The sequence below is a fragment of the Taudactylus pleione genome, unplaced genomic scaffold (assembly GCF_031769625.1).
Source record: "Taudactylus pleione unplaced genomic scaffold, aTauple2 ptg001406l, whole genome shotgun sequence".
Taxonomy (NCBI): Eukaryota; Metazoa; Chordata; class Amphibia; order Anura; family Myobatrachidae; genus Taudactylus; species Taudactylus pleione.
This window is the reverse complement of record NW_028285806.1, coordinates 299,484-315,475: the sequence shown is the minus strand read 5'-3', so window position 1 is coordinate 315,475 and position 15,992 is coordinate 299,484. Positions and strand designations below refer to the sequence as shown.

The 15,992-nt window shown below is 46.9% G+C and overlaps 1 protein-coding gene across 2 annotated transcripts in view; it reads right to left on the bottom strand.

Annotated features, from left to right (window-relative positions):
* The window catches only part of LOC148442738 (exocyst complex component 3-like protein), a 75,566-nt gene that overhangs the window by 14,281 nt on the left and 45,293 nt on the right, over nt 1-15,992 (bottom strand). The window contains exons 4-8 of one of the 2 annotated variants that reach the window (XM_088463545.1): nt 12,973-13,681; nt 12,320-12,437; nt 11,954-12,079; nt 8,500-8,600; nt 5,190-5,300 (exon numbers count right to left, since the gene is read on the bottom strand). In XM_088463545.1, the coding sequence (XP_088319671.1) occupies nt 5,190-5,300; nt 8,500-8,600; nt 11,954-12,079; nt 12,320-12,437; nt 12,973-13,681 (1,165 nt within the window). The remainder of the gene's footprint in view (nt 1-5,189; nt 5,301-8,499; nt 8,601-11,953; nt 12,080-12,319; nt 12,438-12,972; nt 13,682-15,992) is intronic. The other variant, XM_088463546.1, reaches the window with a different exon arrangement.

The following is a 15,992-nucleotide window of genomic DNA, read 5'->3' as shown; positions in this document are numbered from 1 at the left end:
CATCATTGTACCAGTGTTATATCATCATCAGCTTACATTCATCATTGTACCAGTGTTATATCATCATCAGCTTACATTCATCATTGTACCAGTGTTATATCATCAGCAGCTTACATTCATCATTGTACCAGTGTTATATCATCATCAGATTACATTCATCATTGTACCAGTGTTATATCATCATCAGCTTACATTCATCATTGTACCAGTGTTATATCATCATCATCTTACATTCATCATTGTACCAGTGTTATATCATCAGCAGCTTACATTCATCATTGTACCAGTGTTATATCATCATCAGCTTACATTCATCATTGTACCAGTGTTATATCATCATCAGCTTACATTCATCATTGTACCAGTGTTATATCATCATCATCTTACATTCATCATTGTACCAGTGTTATATCATCAGCAGCTTACATTCATCATTGTACCAGTGTTATATCATCAGCAGCTTACATTCATCATTGTACCAGTGTTATATCATCATCTTACATTCATCATTGTACCAGTGTTATATCATCAGCAGCTTACATTCATCATTGTACCAGTGTTATATCATCATCAGCAGATTACATTCATCATTGTACCAGTGTTATATCATCATCAGCAGCTTACATTCATCATTGTACCAGTGTTATATCATCATCAGATTACATTCATCATTGTACCAGTGTTATATCATCATCAGCTTACATTCATCATTGTACCAGTGTTATATCATCATCAGCTTACATTCATCATTGTACCAGTGTTATATCATCAGCAGCTTACATTCATCATTGTACCAGTGTTATATCATCATCAGATTACATTCATCATTGTACCAGTGTTATATCATCAGCAGCTTACATTCATCATTGTACCAGTGTTATATCATCATCAGCAGATTACATTCATCATTGTACCAGTGTTATATCATCATCAGATTACATTCATCATTGTACCAGTGTTATATCATCATCAGCTTACATTCATCATTGTACCAGTGTTATATCATCATCTTACATTCATCATTGTACCAGTGTTATATCATCAGCAGATTACATTCATCATTGTACCAGTGTTATATCATCAGCTTACATTCATCATTGTATCAGTGTTATATCATCAGCTTACATTCATCATTGTATCAGTGTTATATCATCAGATTACATTCATCATTGTACCAGTGTTATATCATCAGCAGCTTACATTCATCATTGTACCAGTGTTATATCATCATCTTACATTCATCATTGTACCAGTGTTATATCATCAGCATCTTACATTCATCATTGTACCAGTGTTATATCATCAGCAGATTACATTCATCATTGTACCAGTGTTATATCATCATCAGATTACATTCATCATTGTACCAGTGTTATATCATCATCAGCTTACATTCATCATTGTACCAGTGTTATATCAGCATCAGATTACATTCATCATTGTACCAGTGTTATATCAGCAGCAGCTTACATTCATCATTGTACCAGTGTTATATCATCAGCATCTTACATTCATCATTGTACCAGTGTTATATCATCATCTTACATTCATCATTGTACCAGTGTTATATCATCATCTTACATTCATCATTGTACCAGTGTTATATCATCATCATCTTACATTCATCATTGTACCAGTGTTATATCATCAGCAGCTTACATTCATCATTGTACCAGTGTTATATCATCATCTTACATTCATCATTGTACCAGTGTTATATCATCAGCAGATTACATTCATCATTGTACCAGTGTTATATCATCATCATCTTACATTCATCATTGTACCAGTGTTATATCATCATCTTACATTCATCATTGTACCAGTGTTATATCATCATCAGATTACATTCATCATTGTACCAGTGTTATATCATCATCAGCAGATTACATTCATCATTGTACCAGTGTTATATCATCAGATTACATTCATCATTGTACCAGTGTTATATCATCAGCAGCTTACATTCATCATTGTACCAGTGTTATATCATCATCTTACATTCATCATTGTACCAGTGTTATATCATCATCAGCAGCTTACATTCATCATTGTACCAGTGTTATATCATCATCAGATTACATTCATCATTGTACCAGTGTTATATCATCATCAGCTTACATTCATCATTGTACCAGTGTTATATCATCATCAGCAGCTTACATTCATCATTGTACCAGTGTTATATCATCATCAGCAGCTTACATTCATCATTGTACCAGTGTTATATCATCAGCTTACATTCATCATTGTACCAGTGTTATATCATCATCAGCTTACATTCATCATTGTACCAGTGTTATATCATCATCTTACATTCATCATTGTACCAGTGTTATATCATCAGCAGATTACATTCATCATTGTACCAGTGTTATATCATCAGCAGCTTACATTCATCATTGTACCAGTGTTATATCATCAGCTTACATTCATCATTGTACCAGTGTTATATCATCATCTTACATTCATCATTGTACCAGTGTTATATCATCAGCAGATTACATTCATCATTGTACCAGTGTTATATCATCAGCAGATTACATTCATCATTGTACCAGTGTTATATCATCAGCTTACATTCATCATTGTACCAGTGTTATATCATCATCATCTTACATTCATCATTGTGCCAGCATCTCCGCCAACAACACGACCTCCTCCCCCTGGACCAATCACCGTATTACTCCTGCTCCTGGTCTTCCAGCATCTCCACCTACAACCCGACCTCCTACCTCATGACCAGGCACAGTATTAAATCATCTCCACCAACAGGCTGACCACCTCCCCTGCGCGCATCTCCTCTCCAAGGACTAGTCACCATATTACTCATTGCTCCTTGTCCCTGATCTTCCAGCATCTCTGAGGACAACCCAGCAAACAAAGCAACAGTGTTCGTACCACTGCCGCGGTTCTGTTAATCGGATGGGCTGCGTTCAAGTGTCAGATTTAGTGATCAGCGCATGTGCCGATCACTAAGCAGCAGTATGATTGACATACTGCGGTTAGTTGCGGTTGAGGAAGGGACTGCGGTGGCCAGTAATCCTGAAAATGGGCATGTTGCAGACCCTGGCCTCATCTTCCCATGCAGATTTCCAGGCCCCGGCAGAGCGAAAACATCAGCCATACTGTATAATCTGAGGGTTACTCAGATGGGCGATGTTCTCGCAGATGATCCAACGCTGCATCCTTGGATACAGAAGAGGATCACAGAAGCCTGAAGCATTAACCTATTTACACACAGCCGCTCTCTCCAGCACTGACTCAGCCTATTACACGGCCGCTGCCCCCAGCACTGACTCAGCCTGTTACATGGCCGCTGCCCCCAGCACTGACTCAGCCTATTACAGGGCCGCTGCCCCCAGCACTGACTCAGCCTATTACAGGGCCGCTGCCCCCAGCACTGACTCAGCCTATTACAGGGCCGCTGCCCCCAGCACTGACTCAGCCTGTTACAGGGCCGCTGCCCCCAGCACTGACTCAGCCTATTACAGGGCCGCTGCCCCCAGCACTGACTCAGCCTATTACAGGGCCGCTGCCCCCAGCACTGACTCAGCCTATTACAGGGCCGCTGCCCCCAGCACTGACTCAGCCTGTTACAGGGCCGCTGCCCCCAGCACTGACTCAGCCTGTTACAGGGCCGCTGCCCCCAGCACTGACTCAGCCTATTACAGGGCCGCTGCCCCCAGCACTGACTCAGCCTATTACAGGGCCGCTGCCCCCAGCACTGACTCAGCCTATTACAGGGCCGCTGCCCCCAGCACTGACTCAGCCTGTTACAGGGCCGCTGCCCCCAGCACTGACTCAGCCTATTACAGGGCCGCTGCCCCCAGCACTGACTCAGCCTATTACAGGGCCGCTGCCCCCAGCACTGACTCAGCCTATTACAGGGCCGCTGCCCCCAGCACTGACTCAGCCTATTACAGGGCCGCTGCCCCCAGCACTGACTCAGCCTATTACAGGGCCGCTGCCCCCAGCACTGACTCAGCCTATTACAGGGCCGCTGCCCCCAGCACTGACTCAGCCTATTACAGGGCCGCTGCCCCCAGCACTGACTCAGCCTGTTACAGGGCCGCTGCCCCCAGCACTGACTCAGCCTGTTACAGGGCCGCTGCCCCCAGCACTGACTCAGCCTATTACAGGGCCGCTGCCCCCAGCACTGACTCAGCCTATTACAGGGCCGCTGCCCCCAGCACTGACTCAGCCTATTACAGGGCCGCTGCCCCCAGCACTGACTCAGCCTATTACAGGGCCGCTGCCCCCAGCACTGACTCAGCCTATTACAGGGCCGCTGCCCCCAGCACTGACTCAGCCTGTTACAGGGCCGCTGCCCCCAGCACTGACTCAGCCTATTACAGGGCCGCTGCCCCCAGCACTGACTCAGCCTATTACAGGGCCGCTGCCCCCAGCACTGACTCAGCCTATTACAGGGCCGCTGCCCCCAGCACTGACTCAGCCTATTACAGGGCCGCTGCCCCCAGCACTGACTCAGCCTGTTACAGGGCCGCTGCCCCCAGCACTGACTCAGCCTCTTACAGGGCCGCTGCCCCCAGCACTGACTCAGCCTATTACAGGGCCGCTGCCCCCAGCACTGACTCAGCCTATTACAGGGCCGCTGCCCCCAGCACTGACTCAGCCTATTACAGGGCCGCTGCCCCCAGCACTGACTCAGCCTGTTGTACACTTACTGCTGAATTTAGGCTTTTACAACAAATATTCTAAATCACTTCTATGTTAGGCTATTCTGTGACACCTGTGAGTGACAATTGTTCTGTGACCTGTACATCTCATTTCTTGTATCTGAGCACATTTTACACAGATCATGGCGTGTGTCTTTTGTACTGACATAGATGCCAGGCGTATTCCTGCCACATATGATATAGAGGAGAGGAGGGGAGAGGAGGTGGAGAGGAGGGGAGAGGAGGTGGAGAGGAGGGGAGAGGAGGGGAGAGGAGGCGAGGGGAGGGGAGAGGAGAGGAGGTGGAGAGGAGGGGAGAGGAGAGGAGGGGAGAGGAGGGGAGAGGAGGGGAGAGGAGAGGAGGTGGAGAGGAGGGGAGAGGAGGGGAGAGGAGGGGAGAGGAGGGGAGAGGATTGGAGGGGAGGGGGCTGGTAACATCAGAGACATAAACTGAGTTATGATAAACATTGTTATATGTTGTGTGCATTGTGTGTAACAATATAAACTGTACCTTAGGGCAGAGCAGCCATTTAGAATGGCCAGCAGGTAATGTATGTAATATACGGGGTACGTCCTGTCCTTCATATGCTCAATTCCATATTTTACCAGCGCCTCGCGTAACCTAGAGAGAGAGAGAGAGTCCAGGCTGGGATCCTCGGGCTCCTAATAACAATGTGTGATTGTAGGAGAAGCCACAGGATCTCTAGTTCTACACGAAGGGGTCGTGTGACTGGCTCTACACGAAGGGGTCGTGTGACTGGCTCTACACGAAGGGGTCGTGTGACTGGTGACATAGCCAGTGCCCTGGAGGAGACTCCACAATGGCTGCAGGTCCAGGGATGGGCCTTGGGGCAGCAGACTGAGGTCTCCCATACAGAGATGTTCTCATACACTGATGCAGCGTATGTAGTGCACCAAGTGCTGCTGCACCTGCATTGTAGAATTTACAAAAAGTGTCGGTATGTCATTCCTCTCAGAGTATCTCAGTCTTGTGCCGTATAGTGTACAGACGTATGAGGACACATCAGTGTATATATACAGTATATGGAGGTGTACAGACATTAGGCGTATGAGGACACATCAGTGTATATATACAGTATATGGAGGTGTACAGACGTTAGGCGTATGAGGACACATCAGTGTATATATACAGTACTCCTTGAGCGGATTGTCTACAACCGCCTTACCACTTTTCTTTCCTCCCACTCCCTCCTTGACCCTTTTCAGTCCGGCTTCCGTTCTCTCCACTCCACTGAAACTGCCCTCACAAAAGTCAGCAATGACCTCCTTGCTGCCAATCCCAAGGGCCACTACTCTCTTCTCATTCTCCTTGATCTCTCTGCTGCTTTTGACACTGTGGACCACCCTCTCCTGCTGCATATACTTCACTCCCTTGGTCTACGTGAAACTGCCCTCTCCTGGCTGTCATCCTACCTCTCTGACCGATCTTTTTCAGTTTCCTCTCACGACTCCTCTTCCCCTCCACAGCCTCTTACAGTAGGTGTTCCCCAAGGTTCTGTTCTTGGTCCTCTCCTATTCTCCCTCTATACTTCCTCTGTAGGTGAACTCATCAGCTCTTTTGACCTCCATTATCATCTCTATGCTGATGATACTCAAATCTACGTCTCCTCCCCTGATCTCTCCCCCTCTCTCCTCACTCGTGTCTCCAACTGTCTCTCTGCTGTCTCTTCCTGGATGTCCCAGCGATTTCTTAAACTTAATATGTCTAAGACAGAGCTAATCATCTTCCCACCCTCCCACATCACCTCACTTCCCACTATTTCTTTATCAATTGATGGAATAACTATCTCATCTAGTCCCAAGGTGCGCTGTCTTGGAGTTATCCTGGACTCATCCCTCTCCTTCAAACCACATATCCAGAACCTTTCACAGTCCTGTCGTTTCCATCTCAAAAATATTTCTAAGATCAGACCCTTTCTCACCCAGGATGCTACTAAAACCCTCATACACTCACTGGTCATCTCCAGATTGGACTATTGTAACCTCCTCCTATCTGGCCTCCCCAAATCCCATCTCTCTCCTCTCCAGTCTGTCCTCAATGCTGCTGCATGGCTTATCTTCCTCTCCAAACATTCTGTATCTGCCTCCCCTCTCCTACAAGCCCTACACTGGCTCCCCTTCCCTTTCAGAGTCCAATTTAAGGTTCTCACGCTCGCTCACAAAGCCCTCACCCAATCTTCTCCCATATACAACTCTGATCTCATCTCCCTTCACGCTCCTCTCCGCCCTCTTCGCTCAACTAATGCACGCCGCCTTTCATGCCAGCTGATTACTTCCTCCCACTCCCGCCTCCAAGATTTTGCCCGCACTGCTCCCCACCTCTGGAACTCTCTCCCACTCCGCATCAGACTCTCCACCTGTTTGCAATCCTTCAAACGGGCTCTCAAGACCCACTACTTCATCAAAGCCTTCCAGCTATCATTCTAACTCCTTGCTACATGCTCATTCGTCCCCATCTACCCCATCTGTGTCAACCCAGTTTGTCTTCCCCCACCTTTTTAGAATGTAAGCTCTCACGAGCAGGGCCATCTACCCTCTTGTGCTTCTCCTTAGTATAGTGTCATTTACTTCTTACTCACCACTAGGGCACCTAACACTTGGTTGCTTATGCTCTGTTGCTTATCTGGGTGATATGGTCACTAATGTAGCAATATATATTATCCATGTCCTGTATTGTATTGTTCTGTAAGTCACTTGTATACAATTTGTTTTTGTACTTTGTAAGGCGCTGCGGAACACTTGTGGCGCCATATAAATAAATGCTAATAATAATAATAATGTACAGACGTTAGGCGTATGAGGACACATCAGTGTATATATACAGTATATGGAGATGTACAGACGTTAGGCGTATGAGGACACATCAGTGTATATATACAGTACATGGAGGTGTACAGACATTAGGCGTATGAGGACACATCAGTGTATATATACAGTATATGGAGGTGTACAGACGTTAGGCGTATGAGGACACATCAGTGTATATATACAGTATATGGAGGTGTACAGACGTTAGGCGTATGAGGACACATCAGTGTATATATACAGTACATGGAGGTGTACAGACGTTAGGCGTATGAGGACACATCAGTGTATATATACAGTATATGGAGGTGTACAGACGTTAGGCGTATGAGGACACAGTGTATATATACAGTATATGGAGGTGTACAGACGTTAGGCGTATGAGGACACATCAGTGTATATATACAGTACATGGAGGTGTACAGACGTTAGGCGTATGAGGACACATCAGTGTATATATACAGTATATGGAGGTGTACAGACGTTAGGCGTATGAGGACACAGTGTATATATACAGTATATGGAGGTGTACAGACGTTAGGCGTATGAGGACACAGTGTATATATACAGTATATGGAGATGTACAGACGTTAGGCGTATGAGGACAGTGTATATATACAGTATATGGAGGTGTACAGACGTTAGGCGTATGAGGACACATCAGTGTATATATACAGTATATGGAGGTGTACAGACGTTAGGCGTATGAGGACACATCAGTGTATATATACAGTATATGGAGGTGTACAGACGTTAGGCGTATGAGGACACATCAGTGTATATATACAGTATATGGAGATGTACAGACGTTAGGCGTATGAGGACACATCAGTGTATATATACAGTATATGGAGATGTACAGACGTTAGGCGTATGAGGACACATCAGTGTATATATACAGTATATGGAGGTGTACAGACGTTAGGCGTATGAGGACACATCAGTGTATATATACAGTACATGGAGATGTATTAGCGTGCGTCATCAGAACTCACAAGACCAGGCAGTTTTCCATTTCGTACAGCGCGGCGTTCCTGACACGATTCTCTAAACTCTCCCCCAGGGCAGACGCCAACTGCACATTCTCCAACAGCATCTGTAACACAAGCTCCAGAGATCAGATCAGCAGAGGATGGAACGGATCATCTTCTGTGGTCTGTGATAAGGAAATCTCATGGGATCAGTCTCATTTAATCTACATATCAGGATCCACATAACTGGATCAGAGTAATCAAAATCCAAAAAACAGGATCTATTTATGGGATCAGAGTCATCTAATCTACATAACTGGATCTGGTATCAGCCCTTCCCCTGGTGTACGGCCGTGTGTCTGTGACTATATACTAATGCTGGTATCAGCCCTTCCCCTGGTGTACAGCTGTGTGTCTGTGACTATATGCTAATGCTGGTATCAGCCCTTCCCCTGGTGTACAGCTGTGTGTATGTGACTATATACTAATGCTGGTATCAGCCCTTCCCCTGGTGTACAGCCGTGTGTATGTGACTATATGCTAATGCTGGTATCAGCCCTTCCCCTGGTGTACAGCCATGTGTATGTGACTATATGCTAATGCTGGAATCAGCCCTTCCCCTGGTGTACAGCTGTGTGTATGTGACTATATGCTAATGCTGGAATCAGCCCTTCCCCTGGTGTACAGCTGTGTGTATGTGACTATATGCTAATGCTAGTATCAGCCCTTCCCCTGGTGTACAGCCGTGTGTATGTGACTATATACTAATGCTGGTATCAGCCCTTCCCCTGGTGTACAGCTGTGTGTATGTGACTATATGCTAATGCTGGTATCAGCCCTTCCCCTGGTGTACGGCCGTGTGTCTGTGACTATATGCTAATGCTGGTATCAGCCCTTCCCCTGGTGTACAGCCGTGTGTATGTGACTATATACTAATGCTGGAATCAGCACCTCCCCCTGGTGTACAGCCGTGTGTATGTGACTATATGCTAATGCTGGAATCAGCCCTTCCCCCGGTGTACAGCTGTGTGTATGTGACTATATACTAATGCTGGTATCAGCCCTTCCCCCGGTGTATAGCCGTGTGTATGTGACTATATGCTAATGCTGGAATCAGCCCTTCCCCTGGTGTACAGCTGTGTGTATGTGACTATATGCTAATGCTGGTATCAGCCCTTCCCTGGTGTACAGCCGTGTGTATGTGACTATATGCTAATGCTGGTATCAGTCCTTCCCCTGGTGTACAGCCGTGTGTATGTGACTATATGCTAATGCTGGTATCAGCCCTTCCCCCGGTGTACAGCCGTGTGTATGTGACTATATGCTAATGCTGGTATCAGCCCTTCCCCTGGTGTACAGCCGTGTGTATGTGACTATATACTAATGCTGGTATCAGCCCTTCCCCTGGTGTACAGCCGTGTGTATGTGACTATATGCTAATGCTGGAATCAGCCCTTCCCCTGGTGTACAGCTGTGTGTATGTGACTATATGCTAATGCTGGAATCAGCCCTTCCCCTGGTGTACAGCTGTGTGTATGTGACTATATGCTAATGCTGGTATCAGCCCTTCCCTGGTGTACAGCCGTGTGTATGTGACTATATACTAATGCTGGTATCAGCCCTTCCCCTGGTGTACAGCCATGTGTATGTGACTATATGCTAATGCTGGTATCAGCCCTTCCCCCGGTGTACAGCCGTGTGTATGTGACTATATGCTAATGCTGGTATCAGCCCTTCCCCTGGTGTACGGCCGTGTGTCTGTGACTATATGCTAATGCTGGTATCAGCCCTTCCCCTGGTGTACAGCCGTGTGTATGTGACTATATACTAATGCTGGAATCAGCACCTCCCCCTGGTGTACAGCCGTGTGTATGTGACTATATACTAATGCTGGTATCAGCCCTTCCCCTGGTGTACAGCCGTGTGTCTGTGACTATATGCTAATGCTGGTATCAGCCCTTCCCCTGGTGTACAGCCGTGTGTATGTGACTATATACTAATGCTGGTATCAGCCCTTCCCCTGGTGTACAGCTGTGTGTATGTGACTATATACTAATGCTGGTATCAGCCCTTCCCCTGGTGTACAGCTGTGTGTATGTGACTATATGCTAATGCTAGTATCAGCCCTTCCCCTGGTGTACAGCTGTGTGTCTGTGACTATATACTAATGCTGGTATCAGCCCTTCCCCTGGTGTACAGCTGTGTGTATGTGACTATGTGCTAATGCTGGAATCAGCCCTTCCCCTGGTGTACAGCTGTGTGTATGTGACTATATGCTAATGCTGGTATCAGCCCTTCCCCTGGTGTACAGCCGTGTGTATGTGACTATATACTAATGCTGGTATCAGTCCTTCCCCTGGTGTACAGCCGTGTGTATGTGACTATATACTAATGCTGGTATCAGTCCTTCCCCTGGTGTACAGCCGTGTGTATGTGACTATATACTAATGCTGGTATCAGCCCTTCCCCTGGTGTACAGCTGTGTCTGTGACTATATGCTAATGCTGGTATCAGCACTTCCCCTGGTGTACAGCCGTGTGTCTGTGACTATATACTAATGCTGGTATCAGCCCTTCCCCTGGTGTACAGCCGTGTGTATGTGACTATATGCTAATGCTGGTATCAGCCCTTCCCCTGGTGTACAGCCGTGTGTATGTGACTATATACTAATGCTGGTATCAGCCCTTCCCCTGGTGTACAGCTGTGTGTATGTGACTATATACTAATGCTGGTATCAGCCCTTCCCCCGGTGTACAGCTGTGTGTCTGTGACTATATGCTAATGCTGGTATCAGCCCTTCCCCTGGTGTACAGCCGTGTGTATGTGACTATATACTAATGCTGGTATCAGCCCTTCCCCTGGTGTACAGCTGTGTGTATGTGACTATATACTAATGCTGGTATCAGCCCTTCCCCTGGTGTACAGCTGTGTGTATGTGACTATATGCTAATGCTAGTATCAGCCCTTCCCCTGGTGTACAGCCGTGTGTCTGTGACTATATACTAATGCTGGTATCAGTCCTTCCCCTGGTGTACAGCCGTGTGTATGTGACTATATACTAATGCTGGTATCAGCCCTTCCCCTGGTGTACAGCCGTGTGTCTGTGACTATATACTAATGCTGGTATCAGCCCTTCCCCTGGTGTACAGCCGTGTGTATGTGACTATATGCTAATGCTAGTATCAGCCCTTCCCCTGGTGTACAGCTGTGTGTATGTGACTATATACTAATGCTGGTATCAGCCCTTCCCCGGGTGTACAGCTGTGTATGTGACTATATACTAATGCTGGTATCAGCCCTTCCCCGGGTGTACAGCCGTGTGTATGTGACTATATGATAATGCTGGTATCAGTCCCTCCACCTCCAGGCCCATGTCTACAAGGCTCATTATTCTCAGGCCTGTGACTACTGTATCTGCAGTATAAATGACACCTGGACAGGTTACTTGGAGGTTGTGTGATGGGATCGGGATTCCCACCTGCATGACGATCTGCTGAAGACTGGACATATAACATCCATCCTGGTCTGTATCCGGCTCCTGATCCCTCAGCCAATCACAATACTCCACTTCCAATGCTTTGTGCAGCCACTGACTCAGACAAGCCTGGAATACAAGAGGTCACCGAGATGAATGTAACTTATTACTTCTGGGACTCTGTTATTCAGGCCTGGGAAAACCATTAAACTCTATTATCTTCACTTGGGAACGGCAGGACAGGATTTCTAGAAGTGCCACAGACTGAAACATTCCTTTGCCTGTACCTACAGATCCGCGACACGGAGCTGAGAGTTAGCCCCACATAATATTAAACAGGAATAAGTGGTAATGATGTAATGACCTCACCCGTACGCTACGCGTGTAACGATTTAGCTGATCCTCCATCATTTCAGGGGGCATGAGGGGCCCCAGACCGGGAATGTCAATCTCCGATGACAGGTCAGGATGTCCCATCATGTCCTCACTGGAAAATATATAGAATAAATCAGGTACTTCGATCCATTAGCTCATGTAAGACACTCCCTTCCGCCGTTCACACGGTCATCTCCTGGATCTTCCTAAATCCACCTCTATCTCTGGCAAAGTCCTTCCTACCTCTGCCTGCAGCTCCCTGTAAGTACTACCATGCTCCTTACTGCCTAACTTACAGGAAGTGGATCTCCTCCATCTGCCCTCCCTTCCCCCTTGTCACTGCTTACATCTCCCCCAACGTCGACCTCTCTCCAGCCCCCTCCCACTCTGCCTGCTCGCTTTCTTCTGTGCACCCCGGGGTATTGGATCAGTTGTCTCATACCGCCGGTGTGTGGGCAGAATTGCTCAGTGGTTAAATGCTTCCTAATAACATGAAGACAGAAAGTTGACCATTCAGCTTCTTTTATGAACACAATTAGGAATATTCCATCTTTATATTACACACAAACAATGGAGACACCACCAGATACAAGACTGCTGCAATATATAACATTTCATGTGTAGAGCAGGTGACCACACGACACTACCTGGGATAGATGATCATCATCCAGTGGAGGACACAGTACACGGCAGTATGAGGAAGCTCGTGGCTTAAGATGTCACGGAGGTGACGAGAGATGGAGTGATGGCACATTAAGGCTACAGCCCGACAAAGATCATAGTGTGGAGGGACACAGGGTGACAGCACAGAGAACACGCACTGCAGCTCTGCCACCACTCTGGCCTGAAGTTCCTTCAAATGTTGTGCCAGATCTTTTGCATTTAAATTTTCCCAAATTTGTCCAGACCCCACTATTCTCTCACAAACGCCCTTCTCCAAGGCTTGGAAGAATTGCTCTCTCCAGTGTTTGGGGCGACCCAGTGGCTTCCACAGCTGTTGTGGTGGACCTCTGGTCTCTTCTGCATCCAGGAATTCTTCTCGCTCAATGATACGTACAGCAGAGACTAACACAGAAGGGTCAGAGCATGCCACACTCAATGCTGAATGTGCCAGTGAGAACAGCGTATGACCCAACTCCTCACTCAGTTCCTGAACCCCTGCAAAAAACTGTTGCACTAAATCTGCTGCTTCTGCGCTTTGTTGTACATAGAGACTGGAATCCACAAATGGTCTGACCCTTTGTAATCTGTACAATACATCATCTCTAAGGCTTTCCAGATCCCTCAGGTTGACGTGAGCCTTCAAAAGATGACGGTTATCAATAAGGTCTTGAGTCTGGTCAATCAGCTTAGGCACTGTGAAAAGAGAAGGAAAACAATAAAACAAAGGATTAGTAAAGACATAGGGGCTCCGGGCCGCCTGACAGCTGAGGGGCTACGAAGTACAAAAATTTACAAACCAAGTTTCAAAAATAGTCAACCTTGATAGAAGTAAATTAATTCAATACAAACATTAAACATTTAAAAGCAAGTCAGTGTTGGACTGGAGCATGAAGGGCCCACCAGGGGAAATGCAGTGGTCTAGGCCCATACTGAAGGGGCTAGTCGTCACAGATGGTGTTGTCAAATACGAAAGAGGGTTTGCCAACCATTACATAGGACAAACCAAGCACCCATTTTCTTCCATATTCCTGCTCTACCAAGTAACTGACCCTCTAATAGAGTAATAAGGTATAATTCAAGTGTATGGTCTGGAACATGGCATTAGAGGAGGGGGCAGGGCCCTCAAGCATTGGGGCCCATCAGAGATTTCCCCTATACCCCTGTTGGCCAGTTCGACCCTGAAGCGGGTAACCACTACTATTTAAAGATTATATATATATATATTTGTTATGCTTATTCTTGAATATTTTAACACAACAGAAGTGCAAAGTTTGCCATATACACTTACGATAATATAATATATATACACACTATAATCAGTGCTCGTATTTTATCTATTCTCAAAAGTTATACTGATCTGCTGCATACACACTAAGCAAAGAATATTTCTTATTTTAATTTACTTGGAAATGTAATAACATTCAACAATCAGAACATAATAATCAATTGTTTGTGCTTTTTGGGCTATTGTTTAGCATCCTGACGATGCTCCTGTGTCCTCACCGATTCCTCACACTCCCTCTCGGTGATGTAGAAGCTGCTGATGCTGGGGTCCTGGGTGCTGGTAAATTATGGATCCTTGCTGGGTCCGCACACTCCCTCTCGGTGATGTAGAAGCTGCTGATGCTGGGGTCCTGGGTGCAGGTAAATTGATGGATCCTTGCTGGGTCCTCACAATCCCTCTCAGTGATGTAGTAGCTGCTGATGGTGGGGTCCTGGTAAATGATGGATCCTTGCTGGGTCCTCACACTCCCTGTCAGTGATGTAGTAGCTGCTGATGCTGGGAACCTGGGTGCAGGTAAATGATGGATCCTTGCTGGGTCCTCACACTCCCTGTCAGTGATGTAGCTGCTGATGGTGGGGTCCTGGTAAATGATGGATCCTTGCTGGGTCCTCACACTCCCTCTCAGTGATGTAGTAGCTGCTGATGCTGGGGTCCTGGTAAATGATGGATCCTTGCTGGGTCCTCACACTCTCTTCTCTGTGATGTAGTAGCTGCTGATGCTGGGGTCCTGGTAAATGATGGAACCTTGCTGGGTCCTCTCACTCCCTCTCAGTGATGTAGCAGCTGCTGATGCTGGGGTCCTGGGTGCAGGTAAATGATGGATCCTTGCTGGGTCCTCACACTCCCTCTCAGTGATGTAGTAGCTGCTGATGCTGGGGTCCTGGGTGCTGGTAAATGATGGATCCTTGCTGGGTCCTCACACTCCTCTCAGTGATGTAGTAGCTGCTGATGGTGGGGTCCTGGTAAATGATGGATCCTTGCTGGGTCCTCACACTCCCTGTGAGTGATGTAGTAGCTGCTGATGCTGGGGTCCTGGGTGCTGGTAAATGATGGATCCTTGCTGGGTCCTCACACTCCTCTCAGTGATGTAGCTGCTGATGCTGGGAACCTGGTAAATGATGGATCCTTGCTGGGTCCTCACACTCCCTCTCGGGGATGTAGTAGCTGCTGATGCTGGGGTCCTGGGTGCAGGTAAATGATGGATCCTTGCTGGGTCCTCACACTCTCTTCTCTGTGATGTAGTAGCTGCTGATGCTGGGGTCCTGGTAAATGATGGATCCTTGCTGGGTCCTCACACTCCCTCTCAGTGATGTAGCTGCTGATGCTGGGAACCTGGGTGCAGGTAAATGATGGATCCTTGCTGGGTCCTCACACTCTCTTCTCTGTGATGTAGTAGCTGCTGATGCTGGGGTCCTGGTAAATGATGGATCCTTGCTGGGTCCTCACACTCCCTCTCAGTGATGTAGCTGCTGATGCTGGGGTCCTGGGTGCTGGTAAATTATGGATCCTTGCTGGGTCCTCTCACTCCCTCTCAGTGATGTAGCAGCAGCTGATGCTGGGGTCCTGGGTGCAGGTAAATGATGGATCCTTGCTGGGTCCTCACACTCCCTGTCAGTGATGTAGAAGCTGCTGATGCTGGGATCCTGGGTGCAGGTAAATGATGGATCCTTGCTGGGTCTCACACTCCTCTCAGTGATGTAGTAGCTGCTGATGCTGGGG